Source organism: Heterodontus francisci, chromosome 9, assembly GCF_036365525.1.
Source record: "Heterodontus francisci isolate sHetFra1 chromosome 9, sHetFra1.hap1, whole genome shotgun sequence".
Classification (NCBI taxonomy): Eukaryota; Metazoa; Chordata; class Chondrichthyes; order Heterodontiformes; family Heterodontidae; genus Heterodontus; species Heterodontus francisci.
Window position 1 is genome coordinate 73,631,432 of NC_090379.1, and position 13,641 is coordinate 73,645,072.

The 13,641-nt window shown below is 43.4% G+C and overlaps 1 protein-coding gene across 9 annotated transcripts in view; it reads right to left on the reverse strand.

The window, feature by feature from the left end:
• The window catches only part of LOC137373856 (neuronal PAS domain-containing protein 3), a 1,451,864-nt gene that overhangs the window by 12,269 nt on the left and 1,425,954 nt on the right, over positions 1–13,641 (reverse strand). For all 9 annotated transcript variants that reach the window (XM_068039328.1, XM_068039327.1, XM_068039336.1 and 6 more), the window contains one exon: positions 8,329–8,476. In XM_068039328.1, coding sequence (XP_067895429.1) covers positions 8,329–8,476 — 148 coding nt within the window. The remainder of the gene's footprint in view (positions 1–8,328; positions 8,477–13,641) is intronic.

Here is a 13,641-nt window from a genome sequence, read left to right on the forward strand (position 1 = left end):
AAGTGGAACCATCAACCTGTACAGTGCAGTGCATGTTGTCATGGAAGGATCGGATGTGACTGAGGAGCTTCGGTGGACAGCCAATTTTTTCAAAATCTTGTAGAGCCCTGCTCTGTTGATAGTGTTGAATGCCTTAGTGAGATCTACAACCACTTGCATTGGTGCTATTCTTGACTGGCAGGTCTTAGTTCAAATTAATCTATCTGAATACTATTAAAAGTGCACTATGGTTGGCCCCTTCCTTGGATAGATGTCCCAGCTGTCAATAGCAAAGTTAAGCAAGATCAACAAACCTGACTGGGATTCAGACTGAGATTGCTTAGGTAACAGAGAAGACTCAGATCTCCTGATTAAGAGATGAGACTGAGGGTTGATCTTGGATCTTCAAATTAAGGGAGGGAACTAGATGTACTCTTAGATCTGTTTGTTAAGGTAAGGTCCAATGCGTTAGGTATGGGGCTGCCACTTCACCATTCTTTTTTCGATTTATGGAGGATCTACTGATTAGAACATCTTACTGGTTTCATCATTTTTAATGTATTGTATATACTCTCCCATTCCTGTGCAGGCACCATATCTGAGTGTGGATGGTGAATGGCTCCCAGATTTCTGCCTATGTTACTCAATAAGCAATCGTTTAGAGCTTAGTAAAAGCAGTTCTAAATAAAATCATGCACTGATTTTCCTCTTCTGTTTCTGGGTTGTGTCAAATTTCGACTTGGCATCTCTTACTCATCTGGTCATAATCAAGAACTTACTGCTGAGCAGTCATGCATCCCATCTCACCAATTTTGGATCCAATAAAGCAGTATTGCAAATTACTACACACTAGGTTACCACATCATTTTCATTTTAACTGAAAACATTTAACAGATTGTTTCAATTTCAGTCTCTTCAATGACTTGTATTCGTATGATCTGCAAACTAAGAAAGGATAATGAAATATAGTGAAAAGAAATGAAGGGGCCTCAATTTATTTGCAAAAGCCAAATTAAAATAGAAACAGAATTTATTTTTGTTTTACGTGCATAATGGTGGTGATGATATTAAAATTATATTTATAGCATATCATGTGTTGTTATACGTTACCTGTGGTGTCCCCAACAGATCTATCCTTGGCCCCCTCCTATTTCTCATCTGCATGCTGCCCTTTGGCACATCATCCGAAACCACAGCATCAGTTTACACATGTACGCTGACGACACCTAGCTCTACCTCACCACAAGCTCTCTCGACTCCTCCACTGCTGCTAAATTGTAAGACAGCTTATCCAATATCCAATATTGGGAAGACTGAAGCCATTGTTTTCAGTCCCTGCCCCAAACTCCTTTCCCTAGCTACCAACTCCATCACACTCCTTGGTAACAGTCTGAGATTAAATCAGTCTGTGTGCAACCTTGGTGTCATACTTGACTCCAAGATGAGCTTCCGACCATATATCCATGCCTATTTCTGCCACTGTAACAATGCCCGATTTTGCCCCTGTCTCAGCTCATGTGTTGCTGAAACCCTCATTCATGCCTTTGCTATCTCTAGACTTGACCATTCCAATTCACTCCTGTCTGGTCTCCCACATTCTGCCCTCTGTAAACTTAAGGTCATCCAAAGCTCTGCTGTCCATGTCTTAGCTCACACTAAGTCCCATTCACCTATAACCCCTGTGCTCGCTGACCTACGCTGGTTTCTGGTCAAGCAAATTTTGATTTTAAATTTCTCACCCTTCTTTTGAGAAATCCTCCATGGCCTCACCCCATCCGTTCTCTGTAATCTCCTCCAGCCCCCCAACCCTCCGAGATATCTGCACTCATCTAATTCTGGTTCTTAACAAACCCGATTTTAATCACTCCACCATTGGTTGCGCCTTCAGTTGCCTAGGACCGAAGCTCTGGAGTTCTCTCCCTACACCTCTCCGCCTCTCTAACTCGCTTTCCACCTTTAAAGCACTCCTTAAAACCTCTTTGACCAAACCTTTGGTCATCTGACCTAATATATCCTTATGTGGTTCAACGTCATATTTTGTTTTATAATGCTCCTGTGAAGCGCCTCGGAACGCTTCATTACACTAAAAGTACAAAATAAATAAGTTGTTATTGTGGGCATTATTTCTAGCTTCGTATCATTTATATTTTCCTCTTTCGCTCTGCAATATACCCAGTTTTGGTTCTACATCCTCCTTTAGCATGGGAGGGAAATGATTGTAGTTGTATGCTTCTTGTTGCCATCAGTACTGTTCTGTGATTGGCTAACAAGAGGCATATGTTTGAGATGCCTAGCAGGTCTGCCTAAGTTTCCTTTGGCACTTAAATCAGTTCAATGTCACTGAGTGCTGTACTTATTGACCTGGATAAAAACTGGCTAAAACTTCACTGATAGGGCCAGCAGAATTTCAATCAAAGCAGCAAATCAAACTTTGGTCTTCCTGTTGGGCATCCAGCTCTTCACTGCAAGAGCAGCAGGGCAGATTCATAATTTCCTTTCTCATGAGAGGGCAGAAGCAATAAATAGCAATAAACACAACTTTTATCATAGGGTGCTGCTTTCTACATTGTCATGAAGACCCCCCCACCTGCCAAGAATGAGGCATATTAATTTTGTCATATGAACATTAATTTTAAACTGTTGCTGGAGCTTGCTGACTTGTTTAAAGAGATCACCAGACATTTGGCTGGAGGACATTTGTATACTAAGAGGCAGTGCTTGGAGAGACAAAGCGACTACTCCCAGGTCCAATCAACCCTAATGGATTTTGATCACCAGACATTGAAGGTGTAAGAAAGCTTGCATTTTAGTGTCTGCTAAGATGGAGAATCCACAAACGCAGGAGTGGTTAAACCAGCTGGCCACATGACTAACCAGTTGGCCCAGGCTTTTTTTGAACTAGACACAGGACAGTTTGAAGACAGACTGCAGATTGCAACTGAACCTGGAACAAGAGAGCCTCTCTCCTGGCTGGCTCTCTCTGACTTTCTCACAAACCTCTGGACCCACTGAAGTCGCTTAAACCTCCAGAGAGAGAAGACTCCTACATCGAAACAAGTTAAAGCGTGCAATGGGCGTCAATGAACAGCAAGACTTACTGGTAACCAAAGACTTCACATTGAATTCAAAGGACTGTAAATACACCCGGCTATTGCCTCAAACTTTTCCCCTTTATTCTTTCTACTTTTTCTATCTCGATCTGCGTGTGTGTTTATCGCGCATGCATGCTGGCGTGGTCGCGTTGCGTATCCGTAGTCGTAGCTGAATTAGAGTTTAAGGTTAACAAACTTCCACATTTCTCATTTAAATCTAAGAAAACCTGTCTGATTTGATTTTTTCGCCTTGCAATTGGAAAGCATTGAACAAGGATTCACTGAGGGGGAGTTAAAACAAGGTGTTTTTAAAAATTACATCCTGTTTTGGTTAAACAAGTCAAAGGCTGAAAAGGAACCCCCAGACCATTTTTACACCTGGTCATAACAACATGTTTACCATAATTGTAGTTTAAAATATATATGATACATTTTCAGATATCAGGCTGAATTTTACTAGTCCCTTGACATTGGGGCTTGTGGCGGGGGGGGGGGGGGGAGGGGGCCGTAAAATATTTGTGGGAGCACCCTGCCACGTCATGACCCCCGATGCCAGGAAAGCCCCACCGCATCTTACCGGCAGCTGCGAGGCCTCGGTGCGACCCACCCCCACCCCCACCCCCGCCGCTTAGCAGTGGGGCCTTCATTTAAATATTAAAATTAATTCAGATAAGATGCTAATAAACTTACCTGGGCCCGGCTGCCATCGCACGTCGTTTTTATGGCCGCCAGCCACAAATCGTGTGCCTTTGGAACTCCGTATGGTGGGGAGGGGGGAGGACTGAAATTATCAGGGCGGGGGGTGGGGGGAATGGGGCAACCTTTTTTTATTGGCTGTGGGGATGGTGGGAAGGGGTTGAAGGGCAAATGTTAAGAGGTTGTGGGGGAAAGTGCGGGTTGCTAATAAAATTCCTTTTGATGATAATGGCCCGTAAACAAACATTGGGGGGGGAGGTGCGATGGGAAAGGGCATCCAATATTTATTTAAATTTTTACACATAATGCTTCACAATATATCTTTAAATATTAAAATTTCTCCTAAGGTCTTGCAGCTCTTTAAAAATGGCGCCGGCACCTGTGCGGTGGTGCCGGATGCCGTTGCCAGGGACGCAGTGGCCGTCCCTCTACATCATCGGGAGCGGCCACTCCGTCCACTCCATTTAAATGAGCCCCCGTGCAAAATATTGTGGGAGCTCTGTGGTAGTGCTTCCGTGTCTGAGGGCTGTGGGTTGCAGCGCGGGGGCCAGTAAAATGCAGCGGGGAAAGGCCCGCCTCGACCCGCGACGTCAAAAAGGGCCCGCCTGCATATCTAAATTAACATTAATAATATGTAAATAAACTTACCTGTAGGCGGCGGCTGTTTCATGCCGATTTTACTCCGCCATTCATACTTCGCACGCCTTTGGAACTCGAGTTCCGAGGCGGGGACCTGGTGGGGAGGGGGAAGGATAAAATTTTCAGGGAGGGGGAGTGGGGGTGGGGGAATGGGGAAATCAATTTTTATTGGTTGTGAATGGTGGGAAGTGGTTGAAGGGCAAAAGTTAGAAGGTTGGGGGGAGAGATCGGGTAGGGAAAAAGGCAAGTGCTGGTCATTTTGGGCATTGAAATGACCATTGGGGGGATTGGGGGAGGGCCATCACATCTTTATTATTAGTTAATAAAAAATTCACAAAAACGTACCTTTAAAAATTAGAAGTAATTCTAAGGGCTTAAAGGCCTTGAAAATGGCACCGGCATCTGTGCGGTGGCGCCAGACGTGTTGCCGGGGACACGGCGAGCGCCCCCTCTATGTCATTGTGGGCGGCTGCTCCGCCCCCTCCATTTAAATGAGCCCCCGCACGTAATATCGTGGGGGCTCAGGGACAGCGCATCTGCGCAGGATGCATGCCGCCAAAGTGCGCCACTGCAAACTGCAGCGCACTCAAAGTTCAGCCCACTATCTACACATAGTGAAATACACTTGTGTGGAAGTTCTTTATTTTTTAAATTTTCCTGTTTCATAACTATGTTGAATGTTTACCATAACTGTATTGTGGGTTCAATCTGATGGTATTAAAAGACTCTGCCAAATGATATGTAAAACAATAATTATGACTGCATTGTTACAGATTTTGTAGGATATATAAAACTGCTGAGAGCCCAAATGTTGCCTCTGCTTTCACAGTCTTTTACACCCATGTTCTACGGCAGAGATATCAGTAACTGAGAGGTTGCAATAAATTAACGGATCCCATATTGTCTTGTGCTGTACAATCATGTGTTGTGGGTCTCTGTTGTTTACACCATACTTTGCAGAATTGTATCAGACTATCTTATCTCTATAAATTCCACACCTTTTGCTAATATTCCGAACAAGGGAAGTTGGTGCAAAATAGATAAAAGGAATAAAGGAACAAACATCAAGCCATGGTAGAAGAGTTAGGAGAGTTAGAAGAGGTGACTACTTTTCAACAACTGTTGCATTTGTGAACAAATTCAGAAGCACTTGTCAACAAACTGGTCAATAAAAGTCTGAGAAGAAAAAGAATGATTTGCTTTTATACAATGTCAACAAAAATACAGTAATCGTCAAATTCATCAACACATTTTGTTTATGGCAGATGTTGCTAAATTGTTTTCTGACTTCATATGCTGTGTTATTATCTGAAAAATTGAGTGGCAATATTATCCAAAGAACTACTGAAAGACGTTGACAAATCTTTTGGATAGCACAATAATACTTGAAAAACAGACATTAATGAGGCTGCACATCAATCCTTCAAACTCTTTACTAGATTTACTCAACATACAGGTGTAATTTTAATCTATATATTTCCACGTCAGGAGACACCTCGATCTCTCTCTCCCCTCTCCCCGCGATCTCTCTCTCTGTCTCTCTTTCCGCCCTCTAGGGGACACAGATTGAAAGTTTTGTGCAAAAGACGCAGGGAATATGAGGAAGCACTTTTTTACACAGTGGTTGGTAATGACCTGGAACTCGCTGCTCCCCGATCCTTACTAAGTGTTCCTCACTCCCCCGTTCAGTGTTTCCCGCTCCCAGCTCAGTGTTCCTCACTCCCCTCTCCCCACTCAGTGTTCCCTGCTCCCCGCAACCCACTCAATGGGCTGAAATTTACAGACCACCCCGATGTCAGGGGTTGTGGCAGGGGGGCCCGATCCAGGAGAGGCCCGCTACGGGCCTCAACGTCAGGAAGGCTCCGCCCCATTTTACCAGTAGTGGCAAGGCCTCGGGGTGACATATTAAAATCAATCTCTGTTCGGAGAACCAAGACATAACACTGGTGGGGAGGGGGGAGAAGTGAAATTTTCAGGGCTGGAGGGTGGGGGTAGCGGGGAAAACTCTGACTATTGGCTGAGGGGATGGTGGGAAGGGGTTGAAGGGCAGAGGTAACAAAGCTCGGGGGGAAAGTTCAGGTTGGCTAGAATAGTTTTTTTTGGGTGGAGAGGGCCATAAGTAAATTGTATGGTCATTGGGGGGTTGGGAGAGGGGCTTTGATGTTTTATTCAATTAATAAATGTTACTGTCCCCTCCACATCACTTCAAAAATTGAAATTACTGCTGAGGGCTGGAAGCCCTTTAAAAAAGGGCGCCGGTGCCTGCACGGTGGCGTCGGACGCCATTGCCAGGACGGAGCGACCGCCCCCTTTATGTCATGGGCAGCGGGCATTCCACAATGCTAATGAGCCGCAGCACGAAATATTGCGGCGGCTCCACGACACAGGTCTCGTGCATGTGCCGCACCATCTTGGAAACTCGCCACCATTCCCCAGTGTTCCCTGCTCACCGCTCAGTGTTCCCTGCTTCCCACTCTCCACTCAGTGTTCCCGCACCCCTCTCAGTCTTCCCTGCTCCCCAATGTTCCCCACTCCCCAGTCAGTGTTCCCCACACCCTGGATAGTCTTCCCCAATCCCCGCTCAGTTACCCCGCAGCAGCCATTTCCACAATCGGATAATTACCATGCCTGTTTTATTTAAATTGGGGCGAATGGAGGTGGGAACCTGCCCAGTGTGCAGGATACAGCACATTTACTAAACCACGTGACTGCAACAGGGGCGACAGATTCCAGGGTGTCTGCGCTGTATTCCACCAATCAGCGCTAATGCTGTGCAGGCAGCCCCTGTCAGTCACAGGGAGTCACCAATCACAGACAGGGGTGCCCGCCCCAGACAGAAGTCCTGCTTACCCCCTCTGCCTGACGTACAGGGGAGCCGTCCATCAGAGCCAAGCCACGGGCAGATTGGCGGACCGGATGGAATCCTTCGGCGGGCCGGATTCTGGCTGGCGGGTCGGATTCTGGCCCACAGGCCATATGTTGGACAACCCTTGTGTAACATTTAGTCCAATTGTGAGAACTGGGGAGGCTTGATGTAAATGAATTTTTAACTACACAAATGACTTAATAGCACATAAGAACACAGAACATAAGAACTTAAGAAATAGGAGCAGGAGTAGGCCATTCGGCCCCTCAAGCCTGCTCCACCATTCAATAAGATCATGGCTGAACTGCCCCAGACCTCAACTCCTCTTTTGTGCCAGCTCCTCATAGCCCTCAACTCCCCGATGTTTCAACAATCTATCCACCTCCTTTTTAAATACTTTCAGTGATCTAGCCTTCACAACTAGGGCGGCACAGTGGCGCAGTGGTTAGCACCGCAGCCTCACAGCTCCAGCGACCCGGGTTCAGTTCTGGGTACTGCCTGTGTGGAGTTTGCAAGTTCTCCCTGTGTCTGCGTGGGTTTCCTCCGGGTGCTCCGGTTTCCTCCCACATGCCAAAGACTTGCAGGTTGATAGGTAAATTGGCCATTAGAAATTGCCCCTAGTATAGGTAGGTGGTAGGGAAATATAGAGACATGTGGGGATGTGGTAGGAATATGGAATTAGTGTAGGATTAGTATAAATGGGTGGTTGATGGTCGGCACAGACTCGGTGGGCCGAAGGGCCTGTTTCAGTGCTGTATCTCTAAACTAAACTAAACAACTCTCTGGGGTTGAGAATTCCAGGCATTCACTATCCTCTGAGAGAAGAAATTACTTCGCATCTCAGTTTTAAATGAATGATACATATGAAAAATATGAACAATAACAACAAAATGAAGGGAAATAACTCAATATATATATATATATATGGTAGCTAAAGTTTTTAAACAGAGGCATTTTTCCATGGAACTTTTAAATACTAAGCAACAAAACACATTTCTTGGCCTGACTGCATTTAGTAAAAGAAAATCTATATTTAGACAGGAATGATTATCTTACCTTAGAACATAATTGACCCAGATGACATTTTTCTCAGTGGCATTTTTTGCATTGAACGCAATAGTGGCACTGGACTGGATCCAAATATAGCCTCCATTTTTCTGCAGCCAGCGATAGTACTTAGTTACACATTGACCCTTATTCAATACTAAACAAAAGAAATCAATTTCTATTAGCAAGAGCAGTAATGTAGAAGGGACAACTATAGTTAGCTATGCTACACAAAGAATACCTCATACAGTCTTCCATGTCAAGTAAACAACTTGCTCCAATGCACTTGCCATGCTTAAGCAGGTCACTATGATGTGCATAATAGCAAACTGGAGTGAGTTGTCCTCAGCTTTCTCTCACTGCCTTCATCTGCAAAAAGGAATGTTGTTCCTGGTAACACTTTTGAGGTCAGGAACTTAACGTGATAAATTAGAGTAGCGGGTCCACACCTTTTGCATCCTACCATTTCACTGCATGCTGCTATACTGCACTGCCCCATTAAGCATTATTCACCGATTACCAATCTTACACATATCATTGAGAAACTTCAGTCACAAAGAAAGGTTACTACCTCTCGTTACCTGACTAATTGTGACAAGAATATAGTTGATAAATATGTAATCACTCTTTGCTCTGCGATCTGTGGTAGGTTAAACGGAAGTTTTAAGGGAACATCTTTAACTATTAGCAGATGTGCATTGTTACAAGTATCGCCATTATAAGTGATGGCATGGCATGTAAGAAATAAAAGCAATTGCTAATGGCTGTTGCCATTTGTCTAAATATATTTAAACAACAGTAATATGAAACTTATAGAAGAATGCCACAACCAATTCTGAACCATCCATAGCAGGTTTTCAATAACATAATAATAATAATGTTCTTGTTACAAAACTTGACCACGAGGGGGTGCGTTTTTCTCAGGAGATTGACTACTCCAGAAGGTCCATGGAATGTACAACTGCTATACTTCTGCTAAAATGAAGAAAGTCTAATTACAGTAATAAATCTGACCATCTTAGCTGTGAAATGGTTTTGTCAACTGATACATATTTCCATTAATCATTTGCAACTATAAATTAGAACAAGATGGAATGTTTCAGAGCAACATATTCCATTTACCAGTGTGTTCAATCTGTCTGTTTAATTGCAACTAATGAGTGTCAAATGTACAACTACTGTAGAAATTTTGTGCAAGGAAACTGAAAAGAGCATATTCATCTTTGATAATGATTTTCAAGAAAAAAAGTGGGTTAATTCACGAGTTTGTTGGTCAATAAAAGTAATGTATCAGCTACTAGAGGCAGAATTTGCATAAACAATAAACACAGCTACAGCAATAATTAAAATCATCAGACAATGCTTCTTGTAAAATGATAAATGTCTTAGAAAAAAATGAACTTGCGCACAGTCTCAGTAAACTGATCTGAGTGTGCAATCAGGCATCAGGCTTACCCTTACCATTCTTGGTTACACTTCCTAATAGCTAATCTTTCTCTAACTGAATTGCACCAAGGCTATATTTAGATTGTGATTTTGGGCACTGAAATTATAAAATAGATCCTTTGGTTTACTCTCATCTTACATATACTGCTGAACCAATGATACACCAGCATGATAACCTAATTCACTGATTTTAAACTAAAAGTCAGTGATTAGTGTGAATGCTATTTATTGCCAAAACTTACAGAGTTCCTTTTCATCATTCTTTTCGTTACATCTGATACACAATAAACTGCTTTGCACCTTACCTGAAAACACTGCCTTATTAAGTCACATGACTGGTAAACTGGTGGGAGGAAATCAGAACCCTGATATATGGCTGCATTTAACTCAACAACAAAGTTGAAAGGTGTAGCACAGCTGCTGTTAACACTGGACCAGGATACCAGCAGCTGGACAGCACATCCAATTTTCACATAGCATTCGTATAACTTTAGCAGTAGCATTAAATTCCCACCAATGAAGATTGTAAGTTCAAATCTTAGCTTTCACTGGCATTTAAGGTTGCTTTTCCTTATTGGGTGAGTTCTCAGCGAGTCTACTGGACAGGCCATTGGGCTTCAGAGGTGTGGTCAATTTTAGGAGTTTAGCAGGAACATTCTCATTAGAAAATAGCTTTGCTGATGGTCATGAATTGGGGTGGAGAAAATGTTTGCACAGTGGCGCAGTGGTTAGCACCGCAGCCTCACAGCGCCAGCGACCCGGGTTCAATTCTGGGTACTGCCTGTGTGGAGTTTGCAAGTTCTCCCTGTGTCTGCGTGGGTTTCCTCCGGGTGCTCCGGTTTCCTCCCACATGCCAAAGACTTGCAGGTTGATAGGTAAATTGGCCATTATAAATTGCCCCTAGTATAGGTAGGTGGTAGGGAAATATAGGGACAGGTGGGGATGTGGTATATGGAATTAGTATAGGGTTAGTATTAATGGGGGGTTGATGGGCGGCACAGACTCGGTGGGCTGAAGGGCCTGTTTCAGTGCTGTATCTCTAAAAAAAAGATATAATTACAGGGTGCCAAAAAGTTGTGTGTGCATAAGCACACACTTACATATGCAATTGCATGTAGATTCACACAAGGAAGAACTGACAGTATTCTATCTACCTTTAATTTACTTCTCAAAATATCTGGTTAGGTGGACCTTTGATTTCTGATATAGTCTTCCATTTTCTGCATTGATCAATTAAGCACTACTTATATCTTCATGTCTTCACAATGATTCTTCTGTTTTGTAGTTCTCGGGCCGAACAACAGCCACTAGGATACTTGAGGGGCTGTCTGTCTGGCACAGTGATGCAGATGAGGAAAGCTTTGAGTTTGAAGAAGTGCTACAAAGGACATGTGAGGAAGAGCAGCTGGGAGAAGGAGACAATTATTTGGGTGGAGGTGATCGCCACCAAGCCAATAGAGACACAAGTGAAACATCAGCCAGAGCTCACAGCTGCTGTCTCCTTATTTCAATCACTATACTGGTGAGATTCCACCAGTCTTCTTTCTTACCACACCAGATGACACCACACTGACCGTTATAAAGTTAGGGAGTGTCAGTGCATGATCCAGTGATACCATACCACTATATTCTAATGCAACCTTTAGATATGTGAAATCTGCAAATGGATAAGAAATATACAATAAAATACCATTGGATTCTTTAGTTCACAATGTGATGACTTATTGGCATGGATTTTGAAACTGTCAGCGCTCTGTCATTATTCCTCGAAAACTGACAGCAGCTTCTGGAGTCTGCACATGCACAGTTAAATGTGGAAATTCAACAGGTGCTGTCAGTGATTCTATGCTTCTCCATAAGTGCTATTGAAGTACCCCCAGAATACAATCAATCAATGAGAAATCACTGAATAGACAAGGGGCTGGATTTTATAAGCTTGGCAGTGAGCTTCAAAAATGGCGGTCTGCCTGTGCAGAGCACACATTGTGGAGCCGCCACGATATTCAGTGCAGTGGCTCATATTAATGGTCGGGGCAAACCACACCACCCCTTCCCCCGATGACGTGGAGGGGGCAGAAGTCCGTCCCCGGCAACGCTGTCAGGTGCCAACGCCATTTTTAAAGGATTTCGAGCCCTACACTACAATTAAAATTTTTTAAAAGAGATATTGAATTAAAATTTATTTTAAAAAATTAAATAAATGTTTCTAGCTCCTCCCCACCATCCCTCCAATAACCATACGATTCATTCCTTGCCCTTCCCCCCCCAAAAGACTTACCTTGAGTACCTGACCTTCCCCCCCACCAAAGTTCATAAACTTTTAACTTCACTCCCTTCCCACCATCCTCTACATCAATCAGATTAGTTTGACCCCGGTCCTTCCCAACCCCCACACTGAAATACTTACCTGCACCTCCCTCCCTTACCAGTGTCCCGCATCGGATCTCCGAAGGCACGGGAGAGCCAACCACCGGCAGCAATATTGCTGCGGAACAGACAACAGGAGTGGGTAAGTATTTAATTCATTTATTTTAATAAATTAACATATTTAGATTTGACTCCTGTCAGCAAGTAGCAGGGTGGCTGTCACGAGGCCTCGCTGCAGCTGGCAATATCGGGCCGGGCCTTCCCCTTGTAGGGCTTCTCCTGGAAGCATTTTCTGGGCCCCCCGCCATGACCCCCGATGTCGGGGGGGGGGCTATAAAATCCAGCCCAAATACTCCACTTTTATGTTATTAATCTCGCTGTAAAAACCCTTTAAAAAGTTACACCTCGTTGAATGAGGTGTAACTGGCTTTTTAATGGCATTCTAAATTCATATTTACTGCATTTCTTCAATGTTATTGACTGCTTACCTTGCTTAATTACATCACTGGATGCCTGGAGATCCCCTTGACTTGGTGCTAAATACAAATTAACATTCGCAAATGTGAAATCATGCCACAGAGATCACTTAATCTTTGTAGGGAGCTTTCTTCAAGGTCAGCAGCATGCGTTGTCACTTCGCCACTGAGTCCAAAATCCAGACCAAAATAGTTGTTCTTCCATAATTATACATAAATTTTCAATTTAGATGTTGCACTAACTACAACAGTAGTTTAGCATTTAAAAAAAAAATCAAATATTCCTCATATAATGTGAAATCTGCTGTAAAGTTTCCAAGTTATATCGTAAATACAGCTTAATCTTCAGTGTTCTGAAAACGAGTATACAGTAGAAACCTAAAATTAGCAATCTATTTTAGTTTTCACAACATTTACACTATATTTTCCACTTACCATAAAAGTTTTCTTTGTTGTTTGCAATAAAATTATCTATCAATCACTTCTTTGTACTGCATCTCACTTGTGGCAGGTTTCTCATTTACATTTTGTGTAAGAGTTACACTACCAACCTAGCTTAGCAGTGCAGCCTGAGGCATGATTCTTGAAGAACCTTTGGAATTGGCTGTTTGATTTGCGGCTCTGTGGGTAGCAGTCATGCCTCTGAGTCAGAAGGTTGTGGTTCTATTTCCACTCCAGACACCTGAGCACAAAATGTAGGCTGACAATCCAGTGCAGTACTGAGGGACTGCTGCATTGTTGGAGGCACCATCTTTCTGATGAGATGCTAAATTGGCTGCATCTGCCCTCTCAGGTGGTATTTTTTTTAAAAAAGAGCAGGGGAGTTCTTCCAGTGTCCAGCCAACTTTTACCCTCAACCAACCTCACTAAAACAGATTACCTGGTCATTATCTCATTGCTGTTTGCGGGAGCTTGCTGTGCACATATTGGCTGCCACATTGCCTACATTACAACAGTGATTACACTTCAAAAGTACTTCATTGGCTGTAAAGCGCTTTTGGTTAAGAAAGGCACTATATAAATGCAAGTCTTT